The sequence below is a fragment of the Nicotiana tabacum genome, chromosome 3 (assembly GCF_000715075.1).
Source record: "Nicotiana tabacum cultivar K326 chromosome 3, ASM71507v2, whole genome shotgun sequence".
Classification (NCBI taxonomy): Eukaryota; Viridiplantae; Streptophyta; class Magnoliopsida; order Solanales; family Solanaceae; genus Nicotiana; species Nicotiana tabacum.
The window spans coordinates 147,800,246-147,824,254 of record NC_134082.1 but is presented as its reverse complement, the minus strand read 5'-3'; the positions used below and the strand labels follow the sequence as shown (position 1 = coordinate 147,824,254).

At 39.5% G+C, this 24,009-nt stretch overlaps 1 protein-coding gene across 1 annotated transcript; it reads left to right on the top strand.

Annotated features, from left to right (window-relative positions):
- The first annotated feature begins 8,518 nt into the window (after nt 1–8,518).
- On the top strand, nt 8,519–10,782 carry LOC142177530 (uncharacterized). The gene is made up of 3 exons (XM_075246573.1): nt 8,519–10,297; nt 10,382–10,487; nt 10,685–10,782. Exons 1-3 carry the CDS (start codon nt 8,519–8,521, stop codon nt 10,780–10,782), a joined length of 1,983 nt encoding a protein of 660 aa, XP_075102674.1.
- The last annotated feature ends 13,227 nt before the right edge of the window (nt 10,783–24,009 follow it).

The following is a 24,009-nucleotide window of genomic DNA, read 5'->3' as shown; positions in this document are numbered from 1 at the left end:
AGGTTCTTGGGATTAGTTCTTGCCGTTAGCGGAGTTTGCCTACAACAACAGTTATTAGTCGAGCATCCAGATGGCTCCCTATGAGGCATTATATGGTAGGTGGTGTCGGTGGCCGGTTGGGTGGTTTGAGCCGGTAGAGGCTCATTTGTTGGGTATAGATTTAGTTCAGGATACCTTGGAGAAGGTTAAGATCATTCAGGATAGGCTTCGTACAGCTCAGTCCAGGCAGAAGAGTTATGCCGGCCGTAAGGTTCGTGATATGGCATTCATGGTCGGAGAGCGAGTGTTTCTTCGGGTGTCGCCCATGAAGGGCATGATGAGATTTGAGAAGAAGGGCAAGCTAAGCCCTAGGTTCATCGGTCCTTTTGAGATCATTGATCGAGTGGGAGAGGTGGATTACAAACTTGTGTTGCCGCCGGGTTTATCAGTTGTGCATCCAGTGTTTCATATATCCATGCTTCGGAAGTATCACGACGATCCATCTCATGTGTTAGACTTCAGCATTGTCCAGTTGAACAAGGACTTGACCTATGAGGAGGAGCCGGTAGTAGTTATTTTAGACCGGTAGGTTCGTCACTTGAGATCGAAGAGTTACCCTTCGATTCGTGTTTAGTGGAGAGGTCAGCCTGTCGAGGTAGCTACCTGGAGTCCGAGTCTGATATGCAGAGCCGATATCCCCATCTTTTCACCGCCTCAAGTACTTTTCTATGTTCATTCGAGGACGAACGGTTATTTTAGAGGTGGAAAATGTGATGACCCAAAAGGTCATCTCTTATTTTAGAAGTCAAATCTCTATTTTGAGGCCTTAAAAACCTCCTTTTGTCTCTTCTTAATTTGCGTGCACAGTCCGAGCGTATATCCGGAAAGCCTTTATGTGAAAATTTAAGAAAAATGCTAAATTTTGCTTTTAAAATTAAATTAAGTTGACTTCGGTCAACATTTTGGGTAAACGGATCTGGACCCATTTTGACGATCCCCGAGAGTCCGTAGAAATATATAGGATTTGGGCGTATGCCCGAAATTGAATTCCGAGGTCCCTAGCCTGAGAAATGAATTTTTGAAGAAAATTGTTTAACTAAAAATATAAGGATTTTTGGATAAATGAATAACATTCGATCTTGTTGGTATCGGGCCCGTATTTTGGTTCCGGAGCCCGGTACAAGATTAATATGGTATTTAAGTCGTGTTTGTGAAATTTGGTGAGAAACGAAATTTATTTGACGTGATTCGGACCCTCAGTTGTGAAAATAGAAACTTTAAGAGTTCTTGAGAGATTTTCCTTGATTTTGATGCTAAATTCGTAGTTTTAGCTGTTATATTGGCGATTTGATTGCGCGAGCAAGTCCGTATGATGTTTTTAGACTTGTATGCATATTTGGTTTGGAACCCCGAGGGATCGGGTGAGTTTTGGATATGCCACGACGTATTTTACACATAGGAATTCCTGTTGTATTGCTGTTTCTGGTATTTTGGTACCTTGTGCTTCGCGTTCGCGAAGCAACTTTCGCGAACGCGAAGTTCAACTTGGGCTGGGGAGGGAATTGTTCTTCGCGAACGCGGAGCACTGGGGGGCTGCTCTTCGCGAACGCAACCGGCATCTCGCGAACGCGTAGAGTAAAAAAGAGGTAGGCTGGGAGTCTCTGAGTTGTTCTTCGTGAACGCGGTCTAAGGCCCGCGAACGCGATGATCAGGGGGGAAAGATCATCGCGGACGCGAACATCGCAAACGCGAAGGCCCTTTTGGCTGCAATGCTTCGCAAACGCGACAGGACCTTCACGAACGCGAAGAAGGCCTGTCCAGTGTTCTAAAAACAGAATCAAAAACGGGAATTTGCCATTCTTTCATATTTTCAAAACCAAGGGAGCTTAGAGGCAATTTTTAAGAGACAAGTTCTTCTCCAAAGTGTTGGTATATGATTCTAAACCACTTTCTTTCAATTACCCATTGCATTTTATCAATTTTCATCCTAAAATCTAGGGTTTTCATGGTAGAAATTTGGCATTTGGGTAGAATTAGAGCTTTTTGTATAATTGGGATTTAGACCACGATTTGGCGTCGGATTTTAAAACTAATTACATATTTGGGATCGTGGGTGAATGGGTGAATGGTCCGAACCTCGAGTTTTGACCAAGCGGGCCCGGGGCGGATTTTGACGGGACAGTTTGGGAAAATTAAATTTATGCATTGTAGTTGATTCCCTTAGCAATAATTTTTTATATTGAGTTAATTGTGGCTAGATACGAGGGGATTGGAGGTAAAATCTAGAGGGAAAGCGGTATTTGAGGCTTGATTTTGGCCGTGGAATCGAGGTAAGTGTTTGGTCTAACCTTAGCTTGAGGGAATAGGTATTGTTGTCTTACTTGCTATGTGTTTGTTTGTTGAGTACGGCGTATAGGTGTGATGACGAGTATCTATACATTGTTGTTGGGTCATAGCATGCAAATGAGCCCTATACTTGTAACCATTGTGTCTCTTATCACGTATTGTTCATGCTTAAGCTGGTTACTCTTCATGTTGAACATGTTTGGTTATATTTTCTTGTTATTGGGTAATTGTTGCGTGTTGACTCAAGTTGAGACTTACATTGTGAATTTAACTGTTGAAACGAGATTGGTTATAGCTGATTCCCTTGCCGGAATGTTATTGTTTCTATTTTTTGGGTGAGGAAAGAGTGATAAAGCACGAAGGGTGATGCCGTGCACATTCGTACTTATGCATATGGTGAGGAAGAGTGATAAAGCACGATTGGTGATGCCGTGCACATTTCTATTATTCATATGGTGAGGAAGAGTGATAAAGCACGAAGGGTGATGCCGTGCACATTTCTATTATTGATTGCATGGTAAGGATTGAGAGTAAAAGCACGAAGGGTGATGCCGTGCATTTTTTGTTTGCTGTGATTATTTGCTGTTATCGGTTCAAGTGCATTAATTGTCTAATTTTTGTTACTACTGTGATTCCTTATTCTAGTACCCCCATAGCATGTTGTCCCTTCCCGTTAATTTTTGTTTAGCTTTTGTTAGTATATTGTTTAACTGGTCAGGTTTATGTTGGTTGTCGTGTCCTAGCCTCGTCACTATTTCATCGAGGTTAGGCTCGGCACTTACCAGTACATGTAGTCAGTTGTACTGATACTGCACTCTGCACTTTCTATGTAGATCTCGGTGCCAGACCTTATGAGTAGAGTTCGGGTAGCTGCCTTCAGTCCATTGGAGACCCAAGGTAGTCCTGCAGGCGTCTACAGGCCCTGGCGTCCCCTTCTATCCTATTTCTCTTCTGTTTTATTTACTTTCGAGACAAATGTATATTTCTTTGTTCAAACCATTGTTTGTAATATTCGTAGACTGTTCGTGAGTTGTAACACCAGTTCTGCTTGGAGTTCTATTACGATTTTGTTATTTGTATTAAGATAATATATTAAATCTATTCTTTCGCATTTTTTCCGCTGATTTACTATTGTTAACTTGTAGATTGTTAAAAGATAAAGGAAAAGGTAAAATATTCTGTAACGTTGGCTTGCCTAGCGAGTACAATGTTAGGTGCCATCACGGTCCCGACGGTGGAAAATTCGGGTCGTGACAACGGTATTCCGGGAGATCCTCCAGCATTGCATATTTATTTTGGGACTACGAAACGGTATTCTGGGAGATCCCCTTACACATTTACGTTTGGGACTATAGGACGGTATCCCGGGAGATCCCCTGTTGTTATTACTGTGTTCTGAGTTGTTGTCTTTCATTGATTTTATTCCTGTTAGATTTTCGTATTTATTTTTACTGCGGTACTTCATTTTGTATTATTTCATTATATTTATACCAGTAGGGACTTGAGCTAATCTCGTCACTACTCTACCGAGGTTAGGCTTGGCACTTACTGGTACCGTTGTGATGTACTTATGCCCTTTTCTGTACATATTTTTCGTGTGCAAATCCAGATTCATCGTACCAGCCTCATCACTAGTTGCAGTCGATGCTGCTCATTGGAGACTTCAAAGTACATCTGCCCACACCCGCAGATCCTTGGAGTCCCTCTCTGCCCCCCTATGTTAATTTTTTCCTCTTTCTGTAGAAATGATGTATAGAACAACTAAGCCTTCGTAGTAGCTTGTGACTTGAGGGTTTACAGATTTTGAGAGTTTGTTTCGTACATTTCAGAAGTGATAATTGTATATGTCTAGTGGCATTCAGTTGCTTATTAGATATTTGTCACTGTTAGCAGTTAATGTTCATGCTGTTGTTTCATTTCTGCAAAGTGTTAGGCTTATCTAGTCGTAGAGACTAGGTGCCGTCATGACGGTTCATGGAGGGAGAAATTGGACCGTGACATATTTACATTTTTTTAAAAGGGTATTATGGTAATTTAACTTTTTAGTTAAGAACTTCCCACTTGTATAATAACTAGTTTCGAGACACATGAACGCATGTGTGTCCCATACAAGTTATACAGATAGTATAAATTAAATCATAGTGAAATTGTAGTATAATGAGTAATAGAGATTATAAAGGCAAAGAACACAAGCTCGAAAATTGATTGTATTATTTGTCAAGAAAATTAAAATATAGCTAAAAAGCTATTGTTATAAACTTTATAATAAAAAATCAATATTTAATAATCAAATAGCTGTACTAGCGTAAGAGACAAATATTATAGAATTTTTGTATTACCAGAGTAATTTTGAAAATATATATTTTAAATCCTATCACTTCATTAAAAAAAATAAAAGAGAAAGCTGTTTAAGAAAGAAAAGGAACAAACCCTTCGGGTGTGTTTGGTACGTAGGAAAATATTTTCCGGAAAATGTTTCCAATTTTCTCATATTTGGTTGGCTTAAATATTTTGGGAAATATTTTCCTCCAATTGAAGGAAAATATTTTTTTTATCAAGAGAAGGGAAAACATTTTCCAAAACTCATTCTCAACCTTCCCCACCCTCACTAACCTACCCCACCCCCTCTCCAAAAAAAGGTTTTGTTTTTCAAATTTCAGTTTTTCCGTTATCACCCACCATACTACTTTATTTTGTAATTTAAATTTCTGTTATTTTTTCGTTTTACTGTCCCCCAGCCCCGCCCCCCCCCCCCCCAAATTCTTTTTAAATATAATTTTCAGTTTTAATTTTATTATTTATCGGTTTAAATGCTCAAAATTTTACAAGTTCCAAAATTATGAGTTCGGAGGTTTACGTATTTGGAAGTTTACAGGTTTAAAAATTATAAAGTTTACGGGTTCGAAATTCCGCGGCTTTGAAAGTTTAGCGGTTCGAAAGTTTATGAAATTTGTGGGTCCGGAAGGTTGTTGATTTGAAAGTTTAAGCTTCATGTTTATTATATCTAAATTATTTATGAATACTCTTGAGAAGTCATTTTTCCTTAATTTACGTATCAAATACCGGAAAATGAATAAGATTACTACTTGTTTTCCAAGAAAATATTTTCCGTTATACCAAACACACCCTTCATCTGATTAGAAATTACTCGAGTAAGAGTTTAAAAATACCTATCTATCTTTGCTTCTTCCATCAAAGGACTCATCCAATTGTAAAAGGTCCGTAGGAATTGGTATTCTTAAACTCTGGAACTCTACCTCCTCCGCATAACGGCATTTGTTGGATATAGTATGTTATAGCTTCAATTTAGTTAGTAGCAATAACATTAAGGTTAGAATCCATATACCCGTAGAAATCAAAAAACTAAATATATAATAGCAAAGAGCAAATATGTTCTTCTCAAAGTATCATAATTTCAGCTGATCGATGCTTTCTTTTATTTCTCAAGGCAGTGCCAAGGCTTATAGCTTCCTGGGGTTACATCGTTTTACTATTTGCGTCTCTCTCACTTCAAGTCAAAGAAATATTTTTTTAATGATAATTTGATCAATACGTGCAATGTTTTCTATAAGAGAATATTATCAATGTTTGCTCTCTAAAAGCATTTCAAACCTTGTGATATATAAAACTGTTATATACATTTATGGGCATTGCTGCACCATCAATCAATTATATAGACGTTTGGGGTTCTCTAGTACTAAACGTTTCTTTAATTAAGGGTTCTCTAATTCTAAACAAACGGTTGTTTCTTTAAGTAACACACGTCTTGGACTTCTTTTTCAACTTTTTGAACATAAGATACTGGAAAATATAATTAATCAAAAAGAGAATATCACCAATTTTTTGAATAGTACAAATAGATCATTTAATGAGAGAGAATTTTAATTTTAGGTGGAGGGTAAATTTGTTATTTAATTTTTGAATGATATTTTAGTAAATTAACTTTACACCAAAAGGCTTCACACTTATAATATATTATTATTATTATTATTATTATTATTATTATTATTATTATATGATACAGATTATATATATGGTAACGTATGGCCTTCTCTAAGGACCACAATTTAAAATTAAAGTTAGTTCAGTATGCTAAATTTTGCCTTTAAAGGAAGAGATTTTTACCTTTCTATACACTATTTGAAACATTATTGAAAATAGGTGAATTTAACTATATTCAGGCCCTAAATAACCGCCTTCTTGCATAGTTTTGATAATAAAAGTGATAACAAAATGCTCTTATTAGTGCTTTTCATGACTTGCAGGTATTATATGACTAGGGAAGGCTAGGGAGTACTTTTGGAGTCAAAAATTGAAGAAAGAAAGGCCATCCGTGAAATATCCCAAGTGAACCATGCAAAAACAGGCTGAAGAATCAGAGAAATGATTCTGCCGCGGTTCCACCGCGACCGCGGCAGAACCGCGGTGAAGACTGCTCGCGGGCAGAAGGAGATTCAGAGGAGCTGTTTGGCCGCGGTTCCACCGCGACCGCGGCAGAACCGCGGCAGGCGCGAGAAAGTTCAGGGACTAAAGTGCAAAACACGAAATTTTTAGCCCAAAACCCTATTTTTAAACACTAGACTTCGCCCAAGAGAGGAGGTATTGATTTTTAGAGTTTCTTAGGAAGGAAAACCATTGTGAGAGATCACCCATAAACATCTTTCTTCTTTTCTTTGATTTTTATTGCAAGTTTTATGATGAATATTATCTTAGTTTGTTTACCCATAGTTATGAGTAGCTAAATCCTCTGTCTAAGGTTTTGGTGGAACCTATTGGGGGATGAACTTCTTGTTTATGTGAATACAAATTGCTAGTTTCAATCTTTATTTATTCAACTATGTTCTTGTTGTAGTTAATTGACAGGATCCTCAATTAGTTGTGCATATTTAGTGTGCATAACTCGGGAGAGAGTGCATATTTAGGTTATTGTTGAACAACACTACTCCCAAAGTATAAGAGGGATCTATAACTGCGGGTTTAAAGGCGAGATTAGGGATAACGAAGTCTTGAGTGCAGTTTGAAGTGAACTGTGTTAATTAAAGCTAGCTAGTGTATCTCGGGAGAGTGCATTGAGTATATTGCGGTGATTACTCGGGAGAGATTTACGGTAAGATGAGCGTTCATGATTGATAGAGGTGTGTTGGTCAATTTGTATGAAGCATAAACAGAAGGGATTCCATCAATAGGGGAATTCATTACCTTAGCATTTTCTCATTATTGTTTACAACCTCAGCATTTTAGTTTATAGCTTGCTATTTACTTGCAATCTTAGTTAGTAAAGAAACCATCAACGGTGATTCAAATGTCTGGGAAAGTTGGTTCTCAAGAGTTTAGTAGTTCTAAAGATAGTGATTGATAGGTTAATTCTCTATGGATTCGACTCTGGACAGAACTCAGGTTATATTTGCAACGTCCGCATTGTCCTTTTTATAAGGCATAGTTGGGCGTGATCAAATTTTGGTGCCGTTGCCGGGGAATTAACGGAATTATCGAATACCATTGATAAAAATACAAAAAAATTCTTAGTATAGTCAGTCTTCTCTACACCAAGATTTGATTGAAAATTTTGACGGTTGTTACGTGGTTGCACAGGTGTATGCCTAGAAACTCTACGAGGATTGGAGAAGTACTTAAAGGACTCTCAGACCCTGAGAAAACATTCCGGATATTGAACCGTGCCAACAAAAGACTTCAACAACCTCATCAAACACACAACCTCGAAATTGACGTGGGTGACGTAGACAATGTCAACGGAAATGTCAGAGATAGGGCACCTCCTATGCTTGAGGCTGCACTATATGACTGGGCACAACCCACAGCTGACAATCTGGCCACTGCCATTGTTGTGCCCGCGATATAAGCTGAATCATTCTAGATCATGAACAACATGTTGCACTTGCTGCAAAACAAGGGATTATTTTCTGGGACACTAGCCGAAGATCCTCAACAGCACTTGAAGAACTTCCTATCGATTTGCAAAACTCAAAGGCAACCCAACGTAACTCCGGAAGCAATCAGACTGTTATTATTTCCATTCTCGGTGACAGGAGCTGCTCAGGTCTGGCTAAACTCACTCCCCATAAACTCTATAGAAACTTGGGATGAGTTAGTCAAGCAATTTCACATCAAGTTCCACCCGCCCAACAAAACAGCTCAACAAATTGATGAGATCGTGAGCTTTAAACAGAAACCAATGGAGACACTGGATGAGACATGGAGCCGGTTTAAAGGAATATTGGTTATATATCCACACCATGGTATTCTAGATCAGATGTTGGGACAACGGTTTTACATGGGACTGTCAGATAGCATGAAGAACATTGTAGATGCCTCAGCTGGTGGGGCATTTTTGAGCAAAACTTGGAGAGAAGGTCAGAGTCTGCTTGACAAAATGGCTCAAAATTCGGGGTGGACGACGAGGAATGCACCTATCACTCCAGTGGTACACTCAGTGCCTTTTGACCCATCAAATTCCATGGCTGAAAATGTGGCGACCCTTTTGACACAGATGAGCATACTCACCAAAAAGGTGGAGGAATCGGGGCAGAAACAGCAAGTGCACATTGTAGATACCACCAATGGGGGCTTGTGCACATCTTGCATTAGTCAGCCAATTGGTAATCCGTGGAATGCTGAACATGATCATCATCATCAACACCCTGAGGACATGAACTATGTGTCAAACTATGGAGGCCAGAGACAGGGCAATCAAAACTGGGGTCAGCAAACTCAGCAGCCATACAGACCACCTCAGCCACAGTACAACGCTGGAAACATGGGAGGTATGAGACCTCCCAACAATATGGCACCTTATCCAAGGTCACAGGGGTACAACAGTCAACAGCAAGGGTATCTCCCACCTCAGCAACAACATGATGGAAGGCAAGAAGATGGGTTCACAAGACTTGAAGCAATGATGCAGCAGGTGATTGGGTCCAATACAAAAATAAATGAAAGAGTATATGCACAGGACGCAGCAATCAAAAATATTGAAGTGCAATTGGGCCAAATTTCAATTTCTTTGAACAATCGTCCTCAGGGGACATTACCTGCAGATACCCAAATCAATCATAAAGATCAGGGCCCGAAGCAGCTGATGGCGGTGAGTCTCCGTAATGGCAGGGATCTTGATGTAGATCAGGAGAGAGCTCGTGACAATATACAGGATCAGACACTCATTCAGGTACCCATTGAGCTAGATGATTCCACAAGGCTGATAGATGTGACAATCCAGCCTGCTCAGGAAGAAAAGAATACTCAGCCGGAGACCGAGAAAGTTGCTGAAGCAGTTGAAGAGCCGGTAGTAGAGATAGTAGCTGAGAAAGAAAAGTCCCAAGAGATTGGGAAGAAAAAACCTCCTGCTCCATTTCCACAGAGGTTGGACAAGCATCAAAAGGAGGAGCAGTACAAAAAGTTCTTTGAAATGCTCAAGCAAATTCAGGTTAATATTCCATTGATTGAAGCTTTAAAGGAGATGCCTGGATACGCGAAAATGATGAAAGATTTAATGTCCCGGAAATTTGACTTCCAAGACTTGGCCACGGTGACACTTACTCAGACGTGCAGTGTAGTGGTAACTAGACCTGTTGCTGAAAAGCTCTCTGATCCAGGGAGTTTTGCTATTCCATGCACTATTGGAAACTTTTCTTTTGCAAAAGCACTTTGTGATTTAGGGGCCAGCATTAATCTTATGCCCCTGGTCATTTACAAAAGGTTGGGGATTGGGAGAGCTAGACCCACCTCTATGTTGTTGCAGCTGGTTGACAGGACTGTGAAGCGTCCATTTGGGATCCTTGATGATGTACTTATTCAGGTGGGGAAATTCGTATTCCCTGCAGATTTTGTGATATTTGATTGCAAAGTGGATGAAGAAATTCCTATCATCTTAGGAAGACCATTCTTGGCTACAGGGAGAGCTCTTATTGATTGTGAGACCGGGGAACTTAAGATGAGGCTCAATGACGAAGAGATTGTATTCAATGTGCATAAATCTATGAGGCGACCAAGTGAGTTCACCAATTGCTCTCTTATTGATGTCGTGGATGTAATTGTACAGTCTGATGATGAAGTGTTGACGGTTGAGGATCCCCTCGCTGCATGTTTGACGAATTTGGAGGAAGTGAATAGTGAGAACTTGGCGGAATGGGTGTTGGCACTGGAAGGTTGAGGGTCTTGGGAAAGAAATCTAGAGTTTGAGCCCCTACACTTAGAAAAGAGGGAGACTCCTCCAGCTAAGCCATCCATTGAAGAACCACTGAAGCTAGAACTAAAGCCATTGCCAGCCCACCTCAGGTATGAATTTCTGGGACCTGAATCCACTCTACCTGTTATTATCTCATCTGGTTTGTTAGATGTGTAGGTCCAACAGCTTCTACAGGTATTGAAGGAGTGCAAAACTGCCATTGGGTGGACCATGGAAGACATCAAGGGGATCAGCCCCGCTTACTGCATGCATAAGATTCTGCTGGAAGAGGGGCACAAACCTTCCAGGGAACATCAGAGGAGGCTGAACCCAAATATGAAGGAAGTGGTGAAGAAGGAGGTGATAAAGTGGTTAGATGCGGGAATTATTTTCCCAATCTCTGACAGCAACTGGGTTAGCCCAGTTCAATGTGTGCCTAAGAAGGGTGGCATGACGGTTGTGAAGAATGAAAACAATGAACTAATCTCAACGAGAACCGTCACAGGCTGGAGAATTTGCATGGATTATCAAAAGTTGAATCTAGCCACCCGGAAAGACCACTTCCCACTTCCCTTCATCGATCAGATGCTGGATAGATTGGCATGGAGGTCACACTTTTATTTTCTGGATGGGTACTCAGGGTACAATCAGATTTCCATTGCACTTGAGGACCGAGAGAAGACCTCCTTCACATGCCCTTATGGCATTTATGCCTTTAGAAGGATGCCCTTTGGCCTATGCAATGCACTCGCCATATTCCAACGGTGCATGATGGCCATATTCACTGACATGGTTGAGGATATAATGGAGGTGTTCATGGATGACTTCTCAGTGGTGGGAAGTTCATTTGATGAGTGCCTGGTGAATCTGATGTGTGTGCTGAAACGGTGCATCGAGACTAATCTGGTGCTGAACTGGGATAAGTGTCATTTCATGGTACAAGAAGGCATAGTCTTGGGGCACCGGGTGTCAAGCAAGGGAATAGAAGTAGATCGAGCAAAGGTTGATGTAATAGCAAAGCTGCCTCCACCAACTTCGGTTAAAGCAATTAGAAGTTTTCTTGGACATGCCAGTTTCTACAGGCGGTTCATAAAAGACTTCTCCAAAATCACCAAACCTCTCTGTAAGTTATTAGAGAAAGATCTCCCGTTTGTATTTTCTGATGATTGCAGGGTAGCGTTTGAGGAGTTGAAGCAGAGGCTGGTCACAACACCCATCATTATTGCCCCCAACTGGGAGCAACCATTGGAACTAATGTGTGACGCTAGTGACTACGCAGTGGGGGCAGTGCTGGGCCAGCGGAAGGACAAATTGATGCACCCAATCTACTATGCCAGCAGAACGCTGAGTGGAGCCTAGTTGAACTATACGATGACTGAAAAAGAGATGCTAGCTGTGGTGTTCGCATTCGACAAGTTCCGATCCTACCTGATAGGATCAAAGGTAATCGTCTACACTGACCTTGCCGCTCTCAGGTACTTAATAGAAAAGAAAGACTCTAAGCCACGCCTGATTCGTTGGGTGTTGCTGTTTCAAGAGTTCGATCTTGAAATACGTGACCGCAAGGGCACTGAGAATCAAGTCGCTGATCACCTATCACGACTTGAGGGAGCTGAAAATGCAATTGAAGTTAAGGAAATTCTGGAAACTTTTCCAGACGAGCAACTGCTCATCACCACTCATCAGGAAGCACCATGGTATGCAGACTTGGCCAATTACCTGGCCAGTGGTATAGTTCCTCACGACCTTTCATCGGTCTAGAGGAAACGATTTTTTCGTGAAAGCTGCTTGTACTATTGGGATGAGCCCTATCTCTTTCGAATATGCCTGGATAACATGATCCGGAGATGCGTCTCCGAGATAGAACAATCTTCTATTTTGCAGGCTTGTCATGCATCGACTTATGGTGGACACTTTGGAGGGATCAGGACAGCAGCAAAGGTGCTAGACGCCGGATTTTTCTGGCCGACTGTGTTTAAAGATGCTCACTCATGGGTGTAGGGATGTAATGAATATCAACGCACCGAGAACATTTCCCGGTGCCACGAGATGCCCATGAACCTAATTTAGGAGATAGAAGTGTTCGACGTCTGGGGGATTGATTTCATGGGTCCTTTCGTCAGCTCATATGGCAATAAGTACATCCTTGTTGCTGTAGACTATGTGTCCAAGTGGGTGGAAGCTGTAGCGTTGCCCACCAATGATGCGAGAGTGGTGGTGGGGTTTCTAAAGAAGAACATATTCACCCGCTTTGGGACACCACGTGCGATTATCAGCGACGGAGGCACTCACTTCTGCAATAGAGCCTTCGAGAAGTTGCTTTTAAAATACGATGTGCGCCACAAGGTGGCTACTCCATACCATCCGCAGACTAGTGGACAGGTTGAGGTATCCAACAGGGAAATCAAGAGTGTGTAACAAAAACTGTGAACGCCACAAGAACTGATTGGGCAAGGAAGCTAGATGATGCACTCTGGGCCTACAGAACAGCTTTCAAGACACCAATTGGTATGTCACCATACAAGTTAGTGTTTGGGAAGGCCTGTCACCTACCTGTAGAACTCGAGCATAAAGTGTGGTGGGCACTGAAACAACTAAACTTAGGCATGGAAGTTGCGGGCACGTCAAGAGTCACAGAATTGCATGAGCTCGAGGAGTTCAGGTATCTTGCTTTTGAGGGCACAAGGCTGTACAAAGAGAGAATGAAGAGGCTACACGATCAGAACATTGTTTAGCGAAATTTCAAACCTGGGGACATGGTATTGCTATACAACTCAAGACTGAGGTTGTTCCCGGGTAAGCTGAAGTCACGATGGTCTGGACCATTTCGAGTAGTTGAAGTTTTCCAGTCAGGAGCGGTTGACGTTGCCACTGAGAATGACTCTCGTACATTTAGAGTCAATGGTCAGAGATTGAAGTTGTATGTGGGTATGAGCGAGCCCAAGGAAGGGTCTGAACTGCAGTTGACTGAACCACAGAGGTCGAGCGAGCCTTAACTGCACTCATCTGGGTCGTGCCGCGACGTTAAATCAGGCGCTGCATGGGAGGCAACCCATGAAATTGTTGTAAGTGTAACTCTTCTTAAAAAAAAGGGCATCAGAATCAGAGATGGGCTCAGACCGCGGTTCTACCGCGACCGCGGTCAAACCGCGGTCCTGACCCTTCTCTGAACCCAGGCCATCGTGGTTTTACCGTGACCACGGTCAAACCGTGGTCAAGAGGGCCATCTGAACTTGGCCTACCGCGGTCCTACCGCGACCGCGGCAGAACCGCGGCAGACGCAGACAGGGTCCAGGTAAATTTTTTTTTTCTGTTTTGTTTAATTTTTTTTCTTTCCCCCTTTACCCAAAATACCCCCCACCTACCACTAAACCATCTCCCACCTGCCCAGAACCACCAACCCCCCCCCCCACTCCTTTATCTCTAATTTCTCTCTAACCTCTCTCTATCTTCTCTCTTCTCCTCTCATCTTCACAAAACTTCATTAACATCCTCCCCTACTTTCCACCTTCACCACCCATTTTCCCTCAACCAAATAAGTAAGTTTTTCTCTCTCTCTATTTCATCTTCTAAATTAGTGTAAATTTGGTCTAAACTTATTTTCGTTAAACCCTAGGTAGGAATAATGTAGATTTCCTTTCAATTTTTGCTTTTTCTCTTTTTTTTTATTGTTGTATTTGCTTCTTGTGGATTTATTTGGTGCTAAAATGGTTGGGTCTTTGTTCTACTTCGATTGTGGGGGTTGTTTAGATGTTTTGGAGGCCTAGAAATAATTTTTGCGGTGTATCTTGTTGGCGGGACCTTTTTGGCCGGAAATTTGGGGCTTGTGGTGCTATTTTGAGGCATTTTGTGCCTACACTAGGTTGTGATGGTATTGTATTTGGTGAATGGTGGTGTTATTTTTAACGTGACTCACTTGAGGGAGTAAGTGTGGGGTATTGTATGCTTGTGGGGCCATTGTGGAGATTGTAACTTTGAACACATCACGAGTTGAGGGTTTGGCATAGTGTCTAAATGGAGTAAATGGGAGATATTATTTGGTGTCATCGGGTGGTGAAGTTTGAGTAACCATCCGGCTGGCACATGTAGGATATATTTGATGGTTCTTTTGTATTCTTTACAGGTCATATGGCTCGTAAGAAGCAAAAGAGATCGACAGGCACGTCCCAACAGCCTACTTATGATGCTTCTAGGTTCGAATCTGAAGTGGCAGAGGACGACTTTCATGCCAAGGCCTTAAAAAGCTTCATCCCTGAAATACTGATTGACAGGGTAGCCCTCCGTGCAGAAAAGGAGGAGATGTATGAGGAAATCCGGCGAAGGGAAATGGAGTTCTTATTTGATGAACCTGAAACGGTGAACAGGATGCTTGTACGGGAGTTCTACGCGAACTGCCCAGCTCATATGCTGTGGTAGGTGACTGTGCGAGGCACATGGGTAGATGCCTCAGTGGAAACTATTCGACAGGTATTGCGGCTGCCCCCGTTTACTGGTGACGTCGACTATTACTAGGACGCCCCAGGTGTCACTTGGGATACTATGACTGATGTACTCTGCGCAGGGGGGGCAACCAATCTGGATACGTGACCACATCACCCTGAACTCCAATTCGTTCACCCATTTGGCTAACTGTTGGCTCACTGTCATTTGCAGCCGGTTCTTGCCCTCAGGCAATACGACTGATGTGAACTTCCAAAGAGCCCTTTTGACGTGGTGCTTCATCACAAAGAAAGATTTTGATGCGGCAAGGCTTATTGGTGACGAAATGATCATACGGTCCCCGCTGAGGTCAAAAGGATTTTACTTTCCCTCCCTGGTGACTACATTGTGCCTGCGGAAGAATGTCCCCACAAATCCTGCTAATGGAGACTTGCCCCCTAAAACAGCCTTCAAAGCTTCGAGCATCAGAGTGGGCAGGGGTGCATGCACCACTATTGAGATCGATGATGAGGATGATGACCCGGTTCTTATGGCACCATCCAGGAGATCCTATGACAGTGCCAGACCCTCTCGGCGCCCCCATGCTGGGCTGGCTTATCCAGATCACAGTCCACCCATCCTATGTTGCGTTCTATGGAGGAAGAGGTCGCCGATCTTCGCACCTCGGTGGAGGTCCTACACACGCGTATGGATGGCATGTCTCAGCGGCAGGCCAGGTCTGAGAGCCGGTTCATGTCCTGGTTCCGTGCTGTGGGGAAAGCTTATCATGTGGACCCCAGAACAGTCTCCGACTCTGATTGAGTCTCAGGGAAGTCTTCTTACCCTTCTGCTCTTTACCTTCTTGATATGACATGGGGACATGCCATGACTTTAAGTGTGGGGTGGGAGACTTGCTTTAGTGATATGTGTACTGTACATAGACATTGTGTGTGTTGTAGCATGAAATTGATGTTGTTGTATACAATTGACTGTACTTATATGAGGAGTCTGACTTGGCCCAACGACGGACACTTGTCGACGGGTCTCTTGAGGGTCCAAATTGGATATATAAAAAAATAAAAAAATAAAAAAAGGTAGAAGACTCTTCCTGAGGACGGACCACTTGGACAAGTACTCTTGAGGGAAGTAGTCCATGAAGATTTTTTTTCTTTTTATTTTATTTATTTATTCCTTTTAGGCAGTGTAGTAAGTCCCCCTTGGTTTTTCTTTTGGCCACGGTTCTTTTCCAAGGGTTTTTCTTGAACCGGGTTAGGTAGATTTTCCTTTTGTAGTTAGGACTAAGATGAGTAAAGGCTAGAATGCTACCCTGGATGTACACACCTGCAAACAACTAAAATGAACTTGAGAGTGTGACGTCTAGGCTCAGTTGTGGACTTGTAAATCTATGCCTTAATTTTGCACATCTTGCTTTGCTTGAACGCTCGTATGAGTGTGTTGATAAACTGATTCAGAACGAGTTACATGCTAAGTGTGTGAGATTTTACTTGCATTCTGTGCTTGCATGCGATACCTAGAACTTGCCCTGTGTGTTTGCAAAGCGAAATAGAAGCTGTTTGGTTTTAGAGATGATTGAGGCATTTCTTTGTGTAAGCCTATATATAATGGTGAATCCACCTGTCTATATTGTCATAGTTAACCCTTTTGAGCTTGAAGCCTGTTCTTTGATAACCCTATAATGACCTATATCCCTGTGTTTGAATAGCTGATTATTTGAACCTATACCTCCGAGAAGCACTTGAATCACTAAGGAACATACAAAAGTCAAAGTGTGGGGTGGTAGGGAGTTAGCGAAAAAAGGGGAATCAGAAATGAATCATTTGAATAGTGCACTGGCATTTAAAAAAAAACAAAAAAAACAAGAAGCCAGTTGCACCTAAAGAAAAGTAGGGGTCACCTGTGAAACAAAAATGTGGAGGAATGATTAGGCTGAGCAGGGAAATTGAGATAAAAGGAAGTGTGTATTAAAAGTGCTTAAGGAGGTTAGTCACTACATCCAAATGTATCCTACCCGGCCCTTAGCCTACATTACAACCAAATAAAGACCTCTTGATCTTTGACTAAAACAGCTCGATTAGTAGAGTACTACACTATGGGCAAGCTTATGGTGTGTCTGTGTGGCATGTGAATGTTCTTTGCTGAGAGTGAGTGAATTCTTTCTATCTTCGGTTCCTTGTGTTTGAATTTTATGCGTGTGGAACTTCTCTCAGATTTTTTATGTGAGGGAATGTGACTCGGGAAGGAAAAGTAAGTCTTCACCTCTGTTAGAGTAACTAGAGTGAGCGCAAGTATGTCATGGCAGTAGAGTCTGCATCTAGGGTATGACCGGCACATTGCTTAGGTTGTTCCGTCAAAATGGCGGGTGTGACATACTTGGGGTAATGCATCAAACGGTTAGGCTTAGAAGTGTGGTTTAGCTTGCTCGAGGACGAGCAAAGGTTTAAGTGTGGGGTGTTGATAATAGGTGAATTTAACTATATTCAGGCCCTAAATAACCGCCTTCTTGCATAGTTTTGATAATAAAAGTGATAACAAAATGCTCTTATTAGTGCTTTTCATGACTTGCAGGTTATATATGACTAGGGAAGGCTAGGGAGTACTTTTGGAGTCAAAAATTAAAGAAAGAGAGGCCATCCGTGAAATATCCCAAGTGAACCACGCAAAAACAGGCTGAAGAATCAGGAAAATGATTCTGCCGCTGTTCCACCGCGACCGCGGCAGAACCGCGGTGAAGACTACTCGCGGACAGAAGGAGATTAAGAGGAGCTGTTTGTCCGTGGTTCCACCGCGACTGCGGCAGAACCGCGGCAAGCGCGAGAAAGTTCAGGGACTAAAGTGCAAAACACGAAATTTTTAGCCCATAACCCTATTTTTAAACACTAGACTTCGCCCAAGAGAGGAGGTATTGATTTTTAGAGTTTCTTAGGAAGGAAAACCATTGTGAGAGATCACCCATAACCATCTTTCTTCTTTTCTTTGATTTTTATTGCAAGTTTTATGATGAATATTATCTTATTTTGTTTACCCATAGTTATGAGTAGCTAAATCCTCTGTCTAAGGTTTTGATGGAACCTATTGGGGGATGAACTTCTTGTTTATGTGAATACAAATTGCTAGTTTCAATCTTTATTTGTTCAACTATGTTTTTGTTGTAGTTAATTGACAGGATCCTCAATTAGCTGTGCCTATTTAGTGTGCATAACTCGGGAGAGAGTGCATATTTAGGTTATTGTTGAACAACACTACTCCCAAAGTATAAGAGGGATCTATAACTGCGGGTTTAAAGGCGGGATTAGGGATAACGAAGCCTTGAGTGCAATCTGAAGTGAACTGTGTTAATTAAAGCTAGCTAGTGTATCTCGGGAGAGTGCATTGAGTATATTACTGTGATTACTCGGGAGAGATTTGCGGTAAGATGAGCGTTCATGATTGATAGAGGTGTGTTGGTCAATTTGTATGAAGCATAAACAGAAGGGATTCCATCAATAGGGGAAGTCATTACCTTAGCATTTTCTCATTATTGTTTACAACCTCAGCATTTTAGTTTACAGCTTGCTATTTACTTGCAATCTTAGTTAGTAAAGAAACCATCAACGGTGATTCAAACGTCTGGGGAAGTTGGTTCTCAAGAGTTTAGTAGTTCTAAAGATAGTGATTGATAGGTTAGTTCTCTGTGGATTCGACTCTGGGCAGAATACTCAGGTTATATTTGCAACGTCCGCATTATCCTTTTTATAAGGCATAGTTGGGCGTGATCAATTATTATCCTACTTACTAAAGTTTTAATTTAATTACATGGTCATATACAATTTACCAGTTATATACAAATAAGTTTTAAATAAATATCTCTTTATATTAGGAATTGAATAAGGAATTATTTCTTTATCCCTTTATATTTGCCCTCTCTCTCTACTCTTCTTCTCTGTTTTTTTTCCTCATTTTTCTTCATTTAATGTTCTCTGTTTTTATGCTTTCTTGTTGTATAGAATTTTAATGGAATTCATTAATGGATTTCAATCGTTTTAACTTAACAATTTCCTTTCGTGTTGCACAATTGGTGTTCCAATTGAAATTGACAATCAATAAATCTTGAAGGTGTTTGACTCTCCACCATTGATATCCATTAAAAATCTTTGAAGCTTTGAAATCGAATTTGGATTTTCAAAAATCATTATTATTTGGATTGGGTATTGTTGCAAATAGTTGAAAATATTATTTGGAGTTTATATCTCAATTTTGAGGGTGTTTTGGTGAAGATTAGACTTGATTTTGGCTAAATATCATATTAAAACTCGAAGAAGAAGAAGAAGAATAAGAAGAAGAAGAAGAAGAAGAAGAAGAAGAAGAAAAAGAAGACATGAGATACAATATACTTACGAAATTGTAGTAAAGTTGTATAATGTATGAATCGTTGTATAAAATTTGTATTTAATTTATCAATACTATCTTTTTACATAAAGTTGTTGATATGTATCAAAATTGTATAAAGAGAGTAAGTTTTGATTGAAATTTTAGAGAGAAAGAAGCACACACCACATACAAAATATATACAAATCAGATATAAAAGACACATTATATAAAATTTGTATTTAAGTTTTATGATATTGTAGTTATATTTAACTGAGTAGAAATAATGTATGAAAGTTACTTTGTAGATACGTTGTAAATAAGTTGTATAATATATAATTAGTTATATGAAATTTCTTTTTACTATGTATTTATTGTAGATATTTAAATTTGCATTAAATTTGTACGAAATTTATTTTTAATTTGTATGTTGATGTACCATATATTGTTCATAGAGATAGAGATTTTATGAGTTTAGGTCCAAAATATGCTCAATTCCTATGTCAAAATTAAAGAAGTTAATTCTGTATCTAGCTTGGTTCACTAAAGAAAACTTCAGAACTATAATAAAGATTTTCTACTAGTAGCTTATTTATAGAAAAATCTTATTCCGACAAGGAAAATAATTTTGTTTTACTTGGTTAGTTTGGATTGATTAGTAAAAATAGTACATAGAAAATCAGTACTGCAGTAAACTGACGAGAAGGTTAAAAGAAGGAAAGAAAAAGGCTGTTGTCACTTGCCAGTATGTTTAATTTTTCTAGAATAATGTATATTATATAATTAGTTGTATAAAATTTATCTTTAGTTTATATGTTGTCCTAAATGTATCAAATTTGTATCAAAATTGAATATTTCGGCATTGGAACACAACTATATTCTTGTTAACTCCGACACAATTATATGGGCATTGAGTAATGTGATTGAGACAGTTTACATGTGGATGGCTTTATATAATTTCTTGAAACAATGAGTGTGGATGGAAATATAGACCGAAGAAACATTGCGATTTGATTAGCTGAAAATCTATTGGGATATTTTAATTTTCTATGATTAAAGGAATACAATATGATTTTCTAATGATATAACTGAGATTTTCCAACTTTTCTCTATGTTAACACTTTAATATTAGAGCCGGTTTGGTAAAGGTTTCTTTAACTAAAGAGGAGATGAGAGAAAAAAAGAAAAAGATGTAACTAAATTCCTTAATTTAAGATACTAATAATGATTGTATATAAAGAATTAGGACAATTTTAATAAATAGATTTCAAATATTATATAAGAACGAAAATTTAAAATAAATTTTGTCTTTCACCAACAAATTTAACTCACTAGAGTAACATGAGAAAAATTATGGGCCTGCTCTATTAATTCTAGAGCAAACATGGGCCTATTAACAAATAGTTGGGAGAAATTTAAAAATAGCCAGATTTACAAGCGGTCATTCAAAAATAGCCATAGTTTTAAAAGTAATCAAAATTTAGTCACTTTTCAAGTAAAGATAAATTTGAACGAAAATACTATTCAAAATCCGAAAAATACTCCAACATAATATACTGGAGTTCCAGTATATTATACTAGAACTCCAATCTAATATACTGGAGTTCCAGTATAATATACCGGTCCAGCATAATATACTGGAGTTTGGAACACCAGTGCTCTAGTGTTCAGTATATTATACTGGAGTCAGCAGAGTATACCGGTCCAGCATAATATGCTAGAAGTTCATACACAGGTGCACTGAACTCCAGTATATTATGTTGGACCGATCTTTGTTGCAGCAAAGTAGTGACTATTTTTCAGTGATTTGGCAAACACTAATAATTTTTGAATGACCAGTCCGAAAAATAGATATACCGTACTATTTTAACCAGATAGTTGACAGATTTTCAATTAGGCCTATTGTAGTGAAGGTCAGGAAATTGGAAAAGAATCTCCATTTTGATCCTTATATAGAATATTGCTTATCAAGAGACTGCGTCTTTAGTACCGACTTCCCTCAAGTCTTCCAAAAAGAGATTTAAAATTGTACTCTATAAATATTCTTTTTGTCTCCCATAAAAATTCGACCTTATAAATCATAGATGGGCTATGGCATGAAAGCAAAAATCTGCACAGTAACGTCATTCTCCAAAATAATACTTATTTATTTAATTAGTGACTGTAATTATTTTAAATTGATCATCAAATAAGGAGACAAACGAACAAGGGCAAGTGGGTGTAGGGAGATCAAAAGTAGGGACGCCCGCAGGGTAATTCTCACACACTTTCAGACAGGTCATAGCATTTGCATGTAGGGGTTGTCCGTCCACATCCCCATCTTTTCATGTTCACCAAGCCAGCCAGGCCCAATTCGAATGCCAGCCCATAACCAGAAAATCTTTACCCCCCGCCCCCCCAAAAAAAAAGGGAAACAGAAGAAACGGTAATGGCGTGAGGGTGGAAATGCCAGGCTACATACGTCTGCACGTGGCTTTTATCCAACTGAATTCCATACATGTTTCAGCTGACATCTGTGTTTTCTTTCTATAGTGGTCCCCACCCTTTCTCCATGAATGGATAATTCATCTTTTTAAACCAAAAAAAATGATGAGAAGTCCTTATTTTTAATGACGAGTATGTCCTTGTACTTGTTGGTATTTTCTTTTTACGCGAGAATATAAACAGCTTTTCATTTGTTTGACGCGATAGACATGTAAGAAAGAAATACTATCGTAAACATCAAATCAATTACTATATGACCTAAGTTTTCGTAAAAACCATGTGATAAAACATAACAAAATATAAAATATTCAAAAAGATTTTCACAAGCAAACGCTTTTCTCTCACTCTGTGGTCTTGTTTTAACTCAATTTCCCTATCACTTAGTACTAATTATCTTTATTCAAAACAAGCATATTAAAATTCTTAGTTACGGACTTATCTACAAACATTGAAGTAAAATTGTTTAATAAATGACCACAAAATGGTTTTTATCCGTAAATTGGCCGTGGTAAGTTGTGGACATTACTAAAACTTTAGTGAATCTGAAACGTAGAAGAATGGACGTCGGACTTTTTGCACAAATTGCTTTAATTTAAGAAATTGAACCCATGAATGTTGAAAAAGATTGATGGGGTTTCAACTTTATAATTTTTTCGTGATTCTTGCGGTTTTAGTAGGAAAGTTAAAGGTCCTATGACTAAAGGATCCAGTGGCGGAGCCACGTAGCTTGGAGCGTCAATTGACACATCTTCGTCGAAAAATGGATACTATTTACGTAAGTAAAACTTAAAATTTTAATTTATATACGTTATGTATTGAATCCTTTTGATTCATTCGTGATATTTACCTCTTTAATTATAATTTAATGAAAATTCTAATTCCGCTACTGATAGGATCTTTTTGGTCCATAAATTTCTTCCACAAAAATTATACGTGAACAATTAATGTTATATCATCCATAGGTGTCTGGTTCTTTTTTGTGAGTTCGGAATGATTGATAACAATAGAAAAAGTATTAATTACTCTTGCATTGTCAAAACTATATGCAACCATGCGATTTCTGTATTTAATTAAAATGTGAATCTCTTTGCACTCCACGTTTCCATACACCACAATAAGGATAAAGGTAGGACTAAAAAATGAAAAAGAAAAAGTCATTAGCCTAACTTAGGCCTCATTTGTTTGCACTTAATGTAGGTCTGAATCTTAATTATTCAGATCTCAGACATTAAGTGCGTTTGTTTTTAATGTCTGAATCTTAATTATTCAGATCTTAATCATTAAGTGTTTTTTTTTACTTCACAACCACTTAATGAGTTTGAATAGGTCTGTATGATTAAGATCCATAACAGAGACTTAATTTCATTAAGATGCTATTACATATTCATTATTAACTGCCACCACCGCCTACCATTATCGACTACCACCACCACCACCTCTACTACGCCACCATCATCCTCAATTATAGTCGTCACCATTATCGACCATCACCACCTACTATACCCACCACTCCGACCATCATCATTCTCACCCACAATTAACACTCATCCACCTCAACTACCATAACTAACCACCCTATCACCATCAACAACCACAGTCGGCACTGCCCATCATTATAACATATCACCACCCATCCACCACCTTCCTCAGTCACAACTACTATCACCACCCGCCATTATTAACTATAACCACCCATCACCACCATTCTCAATCATAATCGCCGCCACTATCAATCACTACTAGCTACTAGCATGAACCACCATCATACACCACAGTAAGAATAAACGTAGGACTAAAAAATAAAAAAGAAAAAGTCATTAGCCTAACTTAGTTACCGTCGTTTGTCTGTTATAAGCTAGACTAGATAGTGTTGATTGTCAAAAGTCCCACATCGGTGGGTGGCAATTTGGGTTTGGAAATTTTTTCCTATAAAAGGAGGCCTAATGTTTAGGATTTAAACACACCTCTCATTTGCCTTCTTATCTTCTTAAGGCATTTGTATCTTCTCTCTTTAGTATTATTTCACTTGTATTTTGGAGTGGAATAAAATATTGGTTGTGTCCAAGGAAGTAGGCAAAATTGCCCGAACCTCGTAAATTCTGGTGTTCTTTTTATTATTGCTTTATTGTCTTATTTATTATTTGGTGGCTGCCATAATTTTGGTATAGTAGTTGTGACTCATTCACACTATATACAATTGGCTTCCGCAATAATTGGTATCAGAGCCAAGGTAT

Coding starts and splice junctions, on each gene's coding strand:
- LOC142177530 (XM_075246573.1), top strand. CDS start 8,519: ATGGAGACACTGGATGAGACATGGAGCCGGTTTAAAGGAATATTGGTT. Junction 10,298..10,381: donor GGCTCAATGACGAAGAGATT/GTATTCAATGTG, acceptor GTAATTGTACAG/TCTGATGATGAAGTGTTGAC. Junction 10,488..10,684: donor ATGGGTGTTGGCACTGGAAG/GTTGAGGGTCTT, acceptor TTAGATGTGTAG/GTCCAACAGCTTCTACAGGT.